Raw genomic sequence first — 16,505 nt, forward strand, 5'->3', positions numbered from 1 at the left:
GCACCAAGGAAGGTAAAGATAAGGTATACCCCATTGTTCATGGTAGTTTTTGTCTATCTAGTGCAGGGTTGGATGATGTTTCTGGTGTTTTCTGTGGTCAAATCCCATTATTCAGATTAGCTATCAAATGTTTGTTGAAAACGCATACTTTTGACGAGTTTATTCATAATTAAAATTTAATTTAAGGTAAACTCCACTCAAGGATTTTGTTTTGGCAAAAGCATAGGTCTAACAAATTATCTTTATTTTTAACATTAGTGTGTAGGTATACATATTAATAAATAATCTATGCATCACAACATACATATATGCCCAAACATATATTGGTCTTATAATTGATAAAGAATGGGTAGTTTGTAGTATTTTAAGATGGTGTGAGGGCATTGGCCATAATGAAAAGTCCTCTTTATTGGAAATAATGTTGATTGAATTAGGGGAGTGGAAGGAACTACTAAAGGCCATTTGATGTCTAACATTTAATGGTTATGGGCATGGGAATTGCAAGACTCTGATTTATTGTTGAGAAAAGACATGTCGGGGTCTAAATTAAACAAATACCAGATATAATATGTCTGCACCAGCAGGAGCAGCCCGTGCAGGTAAGAGGAGTGGGGCGGTGGATGGGGTTGGGGAGGACTCGACAGACGACGGTGAGGGAAAATTAAATAAATAATTCATATTCCCTTGTCTCTCGATTTCACCCTCATACTGCCCCACCCTGCACGGGCCCCTCCTGTCCACCAGATATAATATGTAGAATATATAGGTATGCTACATATTACATCTGGCATTTAAATACATATAGATTCACCATACCCTGAGGTCATTAATTAAAAAGGGGCCATTCATCACTTAAGAGTCTCCATGTTTACAGCACTCTGCATGGGCGATGGGCGATGGGCCCCTGGTCTGAGAGCTCCTGACTGGGTTCGGAGCGTGTGTGGCCCCTTCAAAGAATTTTGCAAGTGGTCCCCTTCAAATTCTGTTACTCCACTGAGGAAAGATTGATCACAAGAAACTGTTTATGAACTTGCGCTTACTGGTCCCGAAGAGAGATCTGGAACAGCGCTGGGAGCTGCATAACACATGGTTCCACTGCATGGACTGGTGCATGGCTGCTGAAAGGGTGATTTACACAGGAAGGTACTGCCAAAAAAGTCTAAAAAGATCTGGGCCAGGTGGATGGTGCACCAGGATCTAGAAGGAAGTAGGGTACTGGCAGCAGTAGGTAAAGGAGGATTCAGGAAGAAATGGATGGAAGGGGAATCCGAAGTGTCTCTGCATGGATGGGCCTGCCGAAGTATTGAGGGGCTGTGGGAGCACAGCTGTAAGGGTCACTTGGCTCATGAAACACATCAATGTGTAGCTTCACTGTGGTTTTGGGATATGCTGAGCTGAATTTTATACAACAATGGTAAAATACATGTGTCTGTGTAACATGTTCATGTAACACACTCAATAAAATATGTCATAAGGAAAGAAAAGTGGTCTGCTCTCGTGAATAAGACTCCTTGGGCGAGTGATGCTATTTGTGGGGTACGTCTGATGAACATGCACCAATAGCTTTAAGCATTGGGACCAAAAAACCTAAAATGACATCCTTTGCCTCATTAGTGCGTATCCTAAGACATGAAACCAGGAACATTGGTTCCCAGTTTTAAGCCTGTGCTTCCTTGGCAAAGACAATAAACAAACTTGGAAAAAACAGAAACAACAGTCATTTTAATTTCCTGTTTGTAATTAGGCAATAAAGTGATGCATGATTGTGAACCAAGGTTCCCAGGAATACTGGGTTGCTTTAATGTCCTAAAAGTTGCTTTAATGTCCTAAAAACATAGCATGAATCTGGCTGTCCTGGACTTAGGTTGGATGCCCCAATGTCGAGGAGTGATGGCATCGAAAGAGGGTTTATCTGTGGTCCTATCTATGGATTTCAGTTCTGTAAAACTCAGGTTCAACCATTCATGCTTGAGAATGGCCAGAGGTCCTTCTGCAACCAGAATTCTGCATCACCTCAGCCTCTTTTTTCCCCGACCACCATTCCTCACCAGCCGCCACTGTAGACAAATCAGGAAATCCACTGGGTAACTGGCCCTTTTTTTTCATCGCATGGGAAGGCAGATGACAAATAGTAAAGATTTAGGAGCATAGTTGCCAAAAGTTCAGGCAACGTACGGCAGCAGACAAAGTTGCTGTGTTGCGTGAGTGGGAGAGAGCTGAAGAGTGCCATTACTACTAAGATATGATGCTCTTCAACTCTTTCACTGTGCTGGTGGACTTGTAGCTACCTAGCGCCAAAGCCGGCATGATTGCTTTTGAACAGGAAGGGATGCAATTTCCTCTTTGTGTGGTGGATTCAGAATGCAACATGCATAGAAAGAAAGGTATTCCTCATCGGGATACCTCAGTGGGTATGGCATATCATTCTTACACATTTCCAGATTTACTAGCCTATGCACTAACCCTGAAACACCTACCAGACACAGGGGGATATTCACAAGGACTTATCTCAGATTTATCCCCACATTAACGCATCAAAAGTGGAGATACATTTAACACCCCATTCACAAACCTGTGTAAACTGCAGACACCGCCAGTATTCCCGCGATAACTGCCCCAAAATGTACCTCCACGGTGGACACCACCACCTAACCCTAATGAGATGCAGAGTAGGCGTTCCCGTGCAAAAACACACGAAAAAACACAACACCACTTTCACAACGAACTGCCAGACCCGCAATGCGAGTCAGAAACACGAGATAAGCCGCGGTAGCAGCAGGTATTTTACCCCTGCCTCCGGCAGGTGTGAAGCCGGATGACTACCTGCAGTAGACAATGGAGCCCCGCACACAGCCACACCCGAAGAACAAACAATGCCATGGAGCTACTCTTCATGCAGCTCGGAGCCCCAACAGGGCCATAACACCCACCGCCACCACTCCCAGGACCGCCACCACTCCCAGGACCGCCACCACCCCGGACCACCACAGAGGCAACGCAGAGGAAGACAGCAGACCTACTGAAAACGCACCAGTCTCACAGACCTAACGCCCGAGGAAGTCATTGCCCACTACAGGCTCAAAAGGACAACCATCATCTGCATCATGACCCACATCGCCCACAGGTTGACGGTCCCAACACAGAGTAGAACCAACATCCCTCCGCAGACAAAGCTGCTGGCTGCGCTGCACCCGTTGGCCTCTGGTACCTTCCAACCAACAACTGCCAGAGTCGGAGGGGTCTCACAGCCAACCTTATCAAAGTTCATCACACCTGTCCTGGATGCCATCCTCAGCTTCATACCCCAGTACATTCACTTCCCCCACACAGCGCAGGAACAGCAGGAGACCAAGCAAGGTTTCTACGCCATAGATGTATTCCCGGCCGTGTTGGGGGCAATAGACTGCACACATGTTCCGCTTGTGCCCCCTGCGGATACTGCACACCACTAAGCAACAGAAAGCACACGCATTCCATCAATGTGCAGGCAATAGTGGACCACCGGGGACTCTTCACCAATGTCGTCGCCAACTACCCAAGCATCATCTTCCGACAGTTCATCATCAACCAGCGCTTTGAGGCTGGCACCTATGGAACTGGACTGTTCGTTGGTAAGTGTCAAATCAACACACCACACACCTCAAGCCACCATCACGCAACGCACAACTGTGGGAAGGCACACGTGACCAAACCACATACGACATTTCAATCATCATGACCACCTACCAGACACGACAACACTACTCCATGGTGATCCTGGGCTACCCCTGCACACAATACAGCCATAGCATGGCACCACAGCCACACAACAGCTGAACGTGTGGAGATGCAGAATGCAGCCATGTGCGAGCAACGCAAGTGACCCGTGAATGGGAATGTACACAATGACAAGTGAAGCGTGGATGTGCAGGACAGACATGGACATGCAAACCACAGATATGTCCATGCAGACCACAACTGCTGGTGACTGGAGAGTAGTGAATAGTGGACGCAACCATGTCACCCCAGGCCGTGGGTCAGATAGCGGAAATGTCGCTCGCTGCGTCCCCCCCGTGTGCGTGAGCATAGTGGGTTGGCCTGGAGTACGCCAGGGCTGCACAGGGGTGTGGACAAAAACCCCATGGCGCAAAGCGTGGTTCACTCCCAGAAAGGCCAACGTCACTGACAGGGCGGCGCCTCGCAGTCCGCCACGAGGCCGACGCCATGAGCAGCGGAGCCTGCGACCCTGTGCGCCTGCTGCACCCCAGGACGCTGATACCCAGACCAGGCCTGCCCGCCCCAGCGCTATAAGGTCGCACTGCTCACCTGCCGATACCGTTGTGTGTCAAAGGGGGCCCACCACATGCCGGTGCTAGCTCCAAGCTCCAGTCCTGCGACCCCTGCAGCCTCCGCAGACCATCGCTGACCCCCACGCCGCTGGCCCAAATTACTCCTTTCTCAATCACATACTCCACCGGCGTGCGCTTTGTCCCAGTAGGTCACACATGTGGAACTGTGTCCTGAGTCCTGAATGGCAGTTATCCCAAGTCCGTGGCAGCGGCCACAGCACCAGACGCCCTTCGATCAGTAAGGCATAATTCCATATCACAGGCCTGCGACACGTGGCGCCACTAACTCTGTTCAATGCAAGCCGGCGACACGTGGATGAGGGCTCTGGCCTACCTTGCGGTCCAGTAGGTCACACATGTGGAACTGTGTCCTGAATGGCAGTGACCTCAAGTCCGTGGCAGCGACCACAGCACCAGACTCCCTTCGATCAGTGAGGCATAATTCCATATCGCAGTCCTGCGACACGTGCTGCCACTAACCCTGTTCAACGCAAGCTGGCAACACGTGGATGAGGGTTCTGGCCTACCCTACGGTCCAGTAGGTCACTCATGTGGAACTGTGTCTTGGGTAAGATGTGGAAAAGTCCACACTATTGGACATGCCTCATCGCAGGCAGCATCCACTAAAAGCACTGGTGCCACTAACCCTGTGCGCCGTGAATGACCGTCAGCCTCAGGCGGAACATCGTTGGTGTCTGAGCCTGTGGCCTGGGGGTTGTCATCAGCAACGGGCAGGTACAGACTTGGTGTCTGGCATGAGTTTGTGGCAGTCATATCCGCCATGTTGGCAGACACAGCTGGCATGTGCCCTCTGCATCATGCCCTAGTGGTAGACCTCCCATTCTCCCGAGACACTCTGCGGAAGGCACCTATGTCACATACGAGACCCTGCACTGCCCTCATGACCCTACCCCAGTCTCCCGCAGGTCAGCGTCCTATGGCAGTGGGACCGTGTCTGCCGCTGTGCATCCGGGGCCACTAACCCTGTGCGACTCAAGTTATCCCCCCTTGTTGTTCTGACATTGCATTTCTGGGTGCCTGAAGACTATTTGAGTTTTTGCCAGCACCAGCTACTCCCTGAGGGCTGGCTTACATTCACCCCACACACAGCCAGCACAGACGTCACTGGATTAGTGGGCCTGCCATCACATCCTGCCGAACCAAGTATTGACTGTTTTCTCCCTGTCACAGGTGATCAAGGGTATGCACTCTGCCCTTGGATGATGACGACCCTCCGAGACCCGAACACACCCGCCCAGAGGCAGTACAATGCGTCCCACATACACACCAAGGGCATTGTTGAACGCACATTTGGCGTGTTGAAGTCACATTTCAGGTGCCTGGATGGCACAGGTGGTAAGCTCCTGTACAGTCCAGACATCGTGTGCAAGATGATCGTTGCATGTTGTGTGTTGCACAACATCTGTGTACGCACCAATGCCCCATGGATCCCAGTTCCAGAAGTACTGGACGATGAAGGGGACGATGGGGCAGGTGGCCCACATCCCACTGCAGCTGCGGCAGGAATGACCCGTAGGAACACCATCATTGATAATTTCTTCTCTTGAGCACGTCACATTGTGGCCGTCCCTGGCAATCCTGGGACAGTACAAAATGTCCAAAAGCACAGCATGTGTGAATTAAACATATTTGTAGGTTACAGGTTGTACTTGTACATTGTCATGTCACAGTTTCCTGCTGTGCCAGATGTGATTTGCCATGTTGTGCATATTTGCGGCACCAGTTGGTCCTGTGTTCTGTTGTGGAGGTGTTGCTGTTTGTACCTGGATGTTGTCAATGTCAAGGTGCACTTATTCTTATGTGCGTATGCTGCGGCTCTGATTTGTCTGCCACTGGTCCCTTTCATGAGGTGTGCCTGTCAGTTCTGTGCTTACACAGTGCTGAGATGTTGCAGACTTGGGAAACTTGTGCTCTTTGTCAAGTTGTGATTCTTGGGCATGGTTTGTCTGCAGATGTGGCGTTGTCGTTAGGGGTTGTTTGTGTGCGTGGTTGTGTCCAAGTGTGACCTGCTCCTTTCCGGTTGTGTTCTGCACTCAGCCACCTCAGTGTTGTGCCACGCTACTCATCATGTGGTGTCTCTTGCATTGTCAGTGTGGCTGATGGATATGCATGTTTGCTGTGTTTCGCACATGTGCATGTGTTGGTTGTGTGCTTGGTGATGTGTTGGGTGGGTGCCACTTTGGGCACATACTGTACGTGGGACTACTAGGTGTTTGTGTGTGTCCTGAAGTGTTCCCGTGGGAACAGGGACATGATCCTGAGTCATTGTGGGTGTGCAGTGTGCTCTGCTTTAATTGTGCATGTGTGCCATTGTGCCCGTCTCCCCCCGTCTGACCCCTCCCTGGTCGGTGCGCAGATTGTTGATGTGGTGTCGGGTCATGTTGGACAGTGTCCGGATCCCCAAATCCTGTCACCATCTCCCAACTGGTGACTGTGGCCACCATCCATCTTCTACTTCTCATTCGGCTCCGGGTGTTCTGCTGGTCCCCATCCTCCATGGTGCGTTGCTGCTTTCGTGTTGGCAGCGAGTTTCAGCTTGATTTTTCCATTCACATCAGTCCAGAGCCTCTTGTGCTCTTCCCTTGTCCTCCTCTGCCATGCAACAGCATTCACTTGGTCCAAGGTGGTGTGCCATCTTTGGCTCTTTGTTGCCAAGACACATTGGAGGTGACGTACAGTTGGTGGTGGTGTTCTGGCTCTTCCGTGGCGATGATCGGGTTTTCCTGGTGACTGTACCCCATCTTCCTCTTCTCATTGGCCTTCCACGGGCCCTGTATTCCTGGGTGTTCCTCCGTGGGGATTGTGGGGTTCAGGTTGTCCTCTGCAGTCAGTCAGGGTGCATCCTTGGTACTCCGCAGTTGATGTTGTTTTCTAGTGGCATTTTACGTATGCTGTTCTTCCGCATTACGCGTGGGTATTGCTGGCCTCTCGCTGGTTGTCACTGCTTTCTTATTGCGTTTGGGCACATTGCGTCTTTTTCCACGTTGGGGTTTGTGTTTTTAGCTCCATCACGGTGGTTGTATCGCGGACATTGTCAGCGTTTTGGGCGGACTATCGCATGGTACCGCCGTGTTGTGAATTCCACGTTGACACAGGGTTATTTTCCCATGATAGGCTGCGATGTCTAAAGTTGCGTTAACATTTTTTGGAGATGTTTAGCACAGGTTCTTGTGAATATACCCCTCAGTGTACTGCAATACAGCACTAGGGGCTGCATTGTGTTACATTGTTTTTTAGCAAGTCGAGTAAGGCTTAGTAAATACTATCTAATAATTTGAGTCGTTGCTGCACCAAAAAGTGACGCAACCACAACACAAAATGTTAGCAAATCTGGGCCTTATTCCAGAGTGGATAAAGTCAGAGCCAAGGGGTTCCTGTCTAAGTAGGTGATGAGGGAAGATCTTCTCTTGGATGAGGGGGTTTCTATGGATTACAGCTGCAGTTTTTCTTAGTGGGAACTCTTGTTTGCAATAAGCATGTGTGTCCCAGCCACTCAACATGACCATTTCACAGGTGTTTCCTTGTCTTTAGTCGGTGCAGCTGGAATAACGACCTATTGGGGCATTAAAAAGTTAGGTAAAAAAAATAGATAGGTAGCATTGCACAGCACATTGTGTGGCACTTTACCTCATATCTTGTCAATTTAGCACCAGCTGAAACATCAGAGATCTAAAAAGCTATACAAAATACAAAGTTTTCTTAGGAAATAAAAGCATACTAATGAATCAAATCCTATTCGCAATGTTATTCACCAACAAATGTTGATTTTGTTTTGCATGGAAGTTCCCAAAGTTTACTAAGCCAACAACGTCCCTTCAAAATCAATCCAAGAATTGCAAATCGTGTGTTACAACAAGCTAAAAAAAGAGGGTTTTTTCTTATGGTTGAAGCATGCACTCACTTAAATACCATCCTTTGTTTGCACGCCTTTGGTAAAGATAAGGTGTGTGTCTTTACAGTACCTAACGCACTTATGGTTTAGAAGTGGCCTTCAGTTCTGGATTCACTGGTGTCCCTACTGGTGAGTTAGAAGCCCTGCTTTCCATGATCAAAGAGTGCTACAGAACAGTTTCGATAATTACATGGGTATCGCTAGGAGCAGGGCCGGGTCTAGGGAGGTGCGCCCGGTGCCACCGCACCGGGTGCTGGCTTCCAGGGGGCGCCAGTTTGCAAGTTTATTGTTATTTTAAACCACCTGCTGCTGCCGCGCTCGTTTCCTCCAGCAATTTCCGGGCAACGAAAATATGTCAGGATAAATCCTGTGATTAATGTTCTTCCTGAAGAGAGGTCGTAGTTTTGTTTAATTTGGCATTTGAATCACTATAAAGAAGCGCAGAGGGTTTATATGCCTGTAGCAGAAAACAAGTACAGAGCAGATTACAAAGTGCATACAATATAAATAGGTCAGTTGGTTATTCGTTTGAAAAAATACATCATTTTGTTACTTGCAATTTATAGGTTAAAATCCTAGTATAGGATTTGAATATATAAATTGCAGGAAACAAAATGATGTCTCTTTTAAAAGCAGTAAACCTTTGACTTATTTACATTCTATGCACTTTGTAAGTGTACTGAACTATTAACTTTTATCAAAGAACTGCATGAACCCTGCAAAGTATAGATTTAAGCAAAGATTAATGTTGCAAAAAGGATTAATTTAGTCAGAAATCTATTTTCATTATGAAAGAGAACCCCCAACTATGGTGTTCCTTTTTAAAATCTGAGTTTGTGCTTCTCCAGACCAAGCACTATTAAACTATTCTGCCTGCCAGTATGGATGACATATCACTCCTACACCTTGTGGTACTCTCTCTTATGTATCATTTCCTATACGCTGAGTTATACACATATGATTGACTGTCTCTGTGTAATGTGTGTGTGATGCAAAGTCCTCTGACACCCTACACTGGTATGAGTGGCGCTATATATGCATCTGAGAGGGAGTGGTTATGGAGACGTGGGCTCTGTTAAAGGGTGGTGCTGAAGGAATCCGTGGTGGAGATTGTCATTGGGGGCGCCAACAAACATTATCGCACTGGGCGCCACCAGCTCTAAAGCCGGCCCTGGCTAGGAGGCACTAAACCATGCAAGCCATCAGACCTTAAAAAGAGAAGTCAAATATTTGGGATTTTCTGTAATTCGAAACCAGCTGCTACTCTCAGAACCTTTATCTGCTGTAATGAATTTAGAACAAGTTCATGATAAACATGGACTGTATTGTTCGCTCCCTACGTCTTACTCCATTGCTCGTTCTCGGTCTTTCTAGCTATTTTTCCTTCAAAAGAGTCATACAATTGTTAGGTTCAAGTGCTGTTTGTTGCTCTTGTCTTTTTAATTTACTTTGAGATAACATCTGCAGTTTTAGCGGTGTCCCCTCACTACATCGAGTTAGCCATATTTACCAGTCACTAACTTGACTCGATTGCTCGACATAGCAAATATATACCCGATAACAGGATCAACTAAGGTAAGTAACATAATTAAATTGGGGATGAGACATGTAAAGAAAGTTTACCTAATTCTTTAATAACGTAAAATAAAAACACAGCTAGATTATTTACGTATTTTATCTTTATTTTCATTTCAACTACAATTAGCAAGGGTAAGGTCAATCAAGAAAATTAAAACATAAATAAATAAGTGGGAAACTATACACATTTAAATATAAAAGACAGAGCTTGTGTATTTTCTCTAAGACGTAGTATTGAAATAGTTTTAAACAAATTTACACTAATCAAAAATAGGATTATTGTAAAGAAAATTTTTAGGTAATTTAATAAATTAAAGGAAAATTAGCAAAAAGAAAATAAGTTCTAGAGTTAGAATTAGGTGCAGGAGAAGCATTGTGAAAATAGTACATTTAACAACTATACATTTCAAATTAGGGTTATACATGATAATAAGATTACATATAGAATAATTAATACATTAAATGAAATAAATGTTAATTACAAATAGTGTAGATCAATGTTAATATAATACATAAAATAACATTTAAATGATAAAATATAGAATAGTGTTACAGGTAAAATAATAATAAAATAAACAGTGCAGATGCAGGGTAATGTTGGAATGGGGTTAAAATATTTGTGAAATACATGAAAAATATATCTTGACAGGGCCAACAATAGTAGATGTAATGGCAGCAATATAGTCATAAACAGACTTGGTGGTGAACATACATGTGCGTCCGCAGAGTCTGCCTTTATGTTCTTCGTTGACCTTCAGTCATGAACCTGCACACTCAACCCCTAGCAAGGGCTACATTTGTTCATTCATGAAACTGTCCAGAGGTGAGATTAGAAAGCCATTCACAGGTTTCCAGATGAACTTCAGGACAGCTTTTGTGACATATTACTTTCGCGTGTGAATAGACCTTTCCACTGCATGATTGTACATTGCGAACACATATGTGTGCTAAAATACCATCACATTTGTGTAATTGTACTTTTTTTATTCTACTGAGAGAACATAATCCTCATGTAGAACTCTTGGCTAATATTACTATTAATTTGAGGTGTGTTCCATTTCCTCTTCTCAACCTGGGAAGGATATACACCAGCCCTGGGCAGCAAAACAATCTCCAACCATTTCCAGGGTCAGACGGGCTCTTTCATTTCCGGGTCAACTAAACCTGCACTGGAAGCCCCTCTCCCATCATTCGAGAGGGATTTACTCACGCACGTCAGTGCATGATCATGAGGGAATACTGGACATGAGTACAAGGAGTTATGACAAAAATGGCCCCTTTTGGAAGCATCCTGTGCCGGATAATCAAGCCGTTTGCACGTGCACTGTCTTTCTGAAGCAGGTTCACCAAGTTCCACCGCAGGCATCAATGAGTAGCGTGGCTGCCAAATCCTGGGAAAGCATATTCTAAGTAAGGGAAGGGGAGACGTGGGAGTAGAAGAGGCGTGGAAACAGGGGAAAGAAAAGACCCAGAATCCCCTGCTCCTCCCTTAAGGCGCATACGTTATGAGGTTATCACTGTCACGACACCTATGGCATATCCGTGACTGCTGCGCATTTTGTTTTTGAGAATAACTCATTGTCATCCTGTAAATGATATTAAATGTCAATCCATCCCACCCAAAGAGGCTGCATTCCCCAAAAAAAGAAAAAGGTTCATGACCCTCAAACTCAGGCGTGCTTCATGCAGAAACCCCGCCTGTATCTTAATTAAGATACCAATTCACAGAACACTCAGTCAATATGATGAATAACACACTTAAAATGTGACAGCTGTCAATCAAATACATCATTTTTGCAGCTGTAAGAAGTGAGAATATGATGGTAAAAAGAGAGCTTTCTACCAGGGTTAATATAATCAAGAAATGAACAATCACAGGAACGGATCCATGTAGCAAATAACATTTCCAAGCCTGGTGATATGAAGACTGTATGCAAATCATTCTAGCCATGATCCTGATAACTCCTCCTTATCCTGTCTCAAGAGCACCTAATGCCTCTGCCATCCTTCATGCCATGACAGCTTATTTCAGGGATTGAAGCGCAGCCTTCTTCAGAGCCGGTGCCATCTGCTGTTCTTGTTGCTCCAATTGGAAAGATTTTACAAGTTTTCATTAAACTCACCTTCTTGCGGTAATACAGGTTCCAGGGCTGCAGCGGCCGCCTGGGAAACCACAAACTGGACCCTTCACTGCCAATGAACCTTTTACAGCTGGGGGAAAGGATTGCAGGATTTGCAACCTCTTTTTCCAATTAAAAATAATACTTTTTGGGATTCTGTAATTCTGGGGAGTAAATTTGATCATGTAGGCCGTTTTTAGGAGAGCAGGGGGCGGTATACTAGACTCCCTCTTCCAAAAACATAAATTGAAGATTCAATGCCTGGATTGGCATTGTGGACTATCATGAATTTGAGGTACATCTACTCAATAAGTAATAATTTCAACTATGGAAATTCAAAGTTGTGCTGGAACTGGCTAATAGATTTATTTCCAATAGCTGATAAAAAAAGTGATAGTTTACAAGAGATGCTCAACAGTTAGAACCAGGGATACTTTTAAGTACATCTCTTCTCCGTGACTGGGAAAAGACAACATAAACTAATTTGAAGTACGTCTGGTATTGTGAGATTAGTTTTGTTGCATTTATATTAGTAGGATCTAAAAGAATCGATTTACTTTTCTAACAATAATTTATGCCAGAGGCCCAATAACGGCAACTGATTCTGACAGAGCATTGTTTTTTTGTTTTTTTTTAAAGAAATGTTATTGAATTTAAGGAGTTTGACAAACTCATATTTAGGTGTACTATTCATTTTGTAAGCGGATTCTGAGCTTTTGTGCATCTATTTTTTGTAATAACTCAACTGTGAGCAATATCTACTCTGAACTACATTCATGTGCCTTAAAGTGGTGTAGCCACCCTACGAGCATCCCCGTCATATACTCACACACCATCCACATAAGTGAGATCATTGTCACTGTAGGGTTCATGTAGGCCCAGATGGATTTTCTATTTAAAACATGCCTAACCTCACGTAATTGCTTATTATTGGGTTACACATATATTACGCAATGCTTGTTTTTGTCTCGTGTTACATGTAACGCAGTACATGTAATTCTTGGTTGCCGGAGACCTGTTAGAGGTGAAAAGGTCCAGCCCGATCCTTTGAAACTGCATGTGTGATACAGCTGAATGCGATAATCTAACAAATTTTACGATGTGAATATAAAAACTATATGGAAAATATGTCGAACATGTATCTCTTGCGACTTTGGTAAGCGAGGATATAGCAAAGGACAATTTTCAAGCAGAGCACCGCCATATGTAATTCGTATAATACATGAAACTGTAGGAAAAGTTTCACGTATTACATGTGGAAGACATCTAGCGATGTTGCCTTAATTCATGTCTTTTTTATGACGTCATATATTCGCTGTTAGTCAAAATGCTGGTGTTCCCAGCTCCACAATCACATAATTTCACATTCAGTTCTATATCATATGAACTCATTTTTTAATAATATTTTTATTTTTAACCTCAATCGACATCCTGTTCTTTAAAGATATCTTCCCTTGCCTACCTCAGAGAGCTCTCTAGAGCGGAACCTCTGGAATCAGAAGCGGCAGAGAAGGACACAGATGAAAATCTAACCTTGAAGAGATGAAGGTGCTCTGTCTCGGCCTTACCTTCCAGTCTCATTCCTACGGTTAGGCACTTCTGAAAGCGGCAGTAGGGGCATCGTTTCCTCTGGGTTTTGTCAATCTTGCAGCTTTGGTTTTCTGTGCAGGTGTAGCGTTTGTTGTTTTGAACTGTCCTCTTGAAGAAACCCTGCCAGTAGATGGGGAATAAACAAGGAAATAATTAATGATGCAACGTGTTTCCACCAGCAGGATGCTGAGTTTTATTCTGTACTGTGTCTTTAAAATATCTCCAGGCCACGCATGTTGGTGCCATCTTAGTGACTATTTTGAAGGAGGTTAAAGAAACAAACACGTCCAATGCACAGTCGATTTAAGAGTTTGAAAAGTGTTCCTCAGCGCTTTTCCATCTTGTAATCAAAAAGGGGGAAAGAGCCTTTTCATCGCACCTCGAACTACGCTGTGCCTTAACAATGCGGTCCGAACCACGAATGCGTCTTTACAACGCATTCCTTTATCACGCAAGTCGTTACAAGTCAATGCCGTAAGGAAAGCATTGTTGGATGGATGTTGGGCTTTAAGTCAAACACTTCCCCTCCTGTTGTAGAGACTGGAGTTGAAATGGTAAATTAAACTAAAGGCCATTCAGGCCAAAAGAAAATGGCGAGGGCGAGATCCTGTAAAGAATCCAAGCAAATCAGATATTTTGTGGTGCCAGGGCAAATACAGAGCAACTATAAGGACAACACTAAACACATGGTCCTGACAAGCAATGCAAATTTTGCCCTTCGCTTAGTTGCAGCTGAAATTTCAAATCAATGTACAAGAGAACACTGAGGGTTAGAGGATGACCAGATCGTGAGCACAGACGCTGCTGTAGGATTTTCAACACCCCTATCTATGCACAAGAAAGGATCAAAAGCGCACAGACTGCACTGTTCTGCATTGGCTCCCGTGACCCAATTGGGCGTGGTGACTTGGACCAGGTGATGGCGGCAGCATCCCGTCTCAATACTCAAGTACATGAGAACAGCATTTGCAGGTGTGGGCCTTAATGGCCCCTGAACCTTTATTTAATCATTCAGAACACTAGGGGCAGATGTACCAGGAATTCTTTCAGTCACAAATCCTCTGAACTGCTGAAATGTATGGTTTGTGACTACAAAAGCCTTGATTTAGAATGTACTAATCCCATTTTGCAATTCAGAAAAGTGCTTTTGAATCGTAATATGGCGTTGTAAATGGTTACAGAATCGGTATTTGGAAAGGGCGTGTTTTGGGCATCCCTTTCAAAGACCAAATGGGTACCGTAAGTATCAATGACTTGTGACTGACCTTCCAGCCACAAACCATGAATACATTTCTGAATTCCAAATTGGGGTGGTAATGCATTTTCAAATGCGTAAAAAAGCACCACCAGACAGTAAATACAAATATGCAGAACACACATCACAGAAGTGATATCACAGATGTCAACTCTTCTGCATCCTGGGCTTCTCATCACAGGCTGAAGGGTGTAAAATATATTGTGTTCAGTCCATAGTGTGTTGAGTGTGGTGAAAACCTAATTATTACTCCCTCGGCTTGTACTTCGATCACAATAACTACATGTGGATATTCAAAAAAGCTAATGTAAAGATGTCCTATCATGTATGGCGTAACACACAAAACTGCTAAAAATCAGGGCCGAACCGGCAGGCCGGCAACTGGGCGTTTTGGTGGGCTGGCAGGGTGGGGCCGGTTTTACTGCCGTTCGGCAGGATTTGTAGTTTGGGACCAGCCGACCGCGTTCTGCTTGCAGCGCTTCTAAATAAACAATGTAAAAAGAAATGGTTTTAAAGGATTTTAAATTCCAGGCTGACCGTCTGTTTCAGAGATGCTCATAAGGCCAGTAGGCTATTCAAAGGGTTCTAGTGTATTAAAAGACTTGTTTCTCACCATCCCAAGAACCGCGGCCCAACTTCAGCACACTGAGTAGGGATTCGCAGAATGGAACATAAATGCTGCTGTATTATATTGAGTGGATAGCTTGACTGGGATTTTCCCTCTGTTTTCCTTTTTAGATAGGACATGGTGGGCTGCTGACCCTTGTAGACCATCATCCCTGTCTTTGCAGCCAATCAGAGGAAGCCTCAATTTCAAGCCTGCCAAGTAAGTATGTATTAAGCAGGTCGTACTACAACCCCCTCCAAATCACCAGGTTGGTTCGCAAATAATTTAGTGGCTGCAAAACCCAGTATGCAAATTGCAACAGATGCGACTAGACGTTTAGTAAAAAATGGCCCTAAGTACGGTGTGGGTATACAATTTGGTGCATTGTGCCTGTCTTTAATGAGCAGTGGTGTATACAGTCCGCTATGCAGCCAGAATATGTGTTTATTCCCTGGCTAATTTATATCTTCTAGGTGATGACTGCCATAGGGCACATAGCAGTCATGACCTAGGTCTAGACTGCTGTATGGGAACAAACATGGTTACTGCTCACCATAGTATTGAAATCTGCCATATCCTTTTGCCATTCCTCCATTTGCAAAATTTACCTGGGTGAAAATTTGTGGGCAAAGCTAATTTATGAATATGCTTCTTCTCTTTTTAACTGTGCACTTATGTAAAAGGTCCCTCCTTCCTGAATGTGCACGAACTGTGCATATAATAGGAATGTGGGTTTCAAATGGTTATGGGCAATACTAAGATTTTCAGACTCATTTTCTCCATGCTCACCGGACGGTAAGACCCAGACGTACTAAAACTTTGCACAGGGTTTGTGCCACAAATGTACCGCAAACCAGCACAAAATATTGTGGTAGGATTTCCTATTGGTCACAAATCATGCTTTACATTGGACAGTTGCCTAAAGTAACACAAAGTAGTGAGAATTGCTGTGCGTTACTGTGCATCAATGGACTTTCCATGGGTGAAGCATGGTTTGTCCCATTCTACCAACCACGGGTTTTGATACAAATCCTTAGCTACAAACAGCTGTAGAGCGGGATTTGCAAAAAAGAATGATGCATCCTCAAGGCAAACGTAAGAATGGAGTCTCCAC

The 16,505-nt window shown here is 44.7% G+C and overlaps 1 protein-coding gene across 1 annotated transcript in view; it reads right to left on the reverse strand.

Annotated features, from left to right (window-relative positions):
- NR5A1 (nuclear receptor subfamily 5 group A member 1) overlaps nt 1-16,505 on the reverse strand; it is a 426,966-nt gene that overhangs the window by 384,660 nt on the left and 25,801 nt on the right. Inside the window, exon 3 of the mRNA XM_085616228.1 lies at nt 13,508-13,649. Coding sequence (XP_085472354.1) covers nt 13,508-13,649 — 142 coding nt within the window. The remainder of the gene's footprint in view (nt 1-13,507; nt 13,650-16,505) is intronic.

This window comes from Triturus cristatus, chromosome 1_2, assembly GCF_964204655.1.
Source record: "Triturus cristatus chromosome 1_2, aTriCri1.1, whole genome shotgun sequence".
In the NCBI taxonomy this organism is placed as follows: Eukaryota; Metazoa; Chordata; class Amphibia; order Caudata; family Salamandridae; genus Triturus; species Triturus cristatus.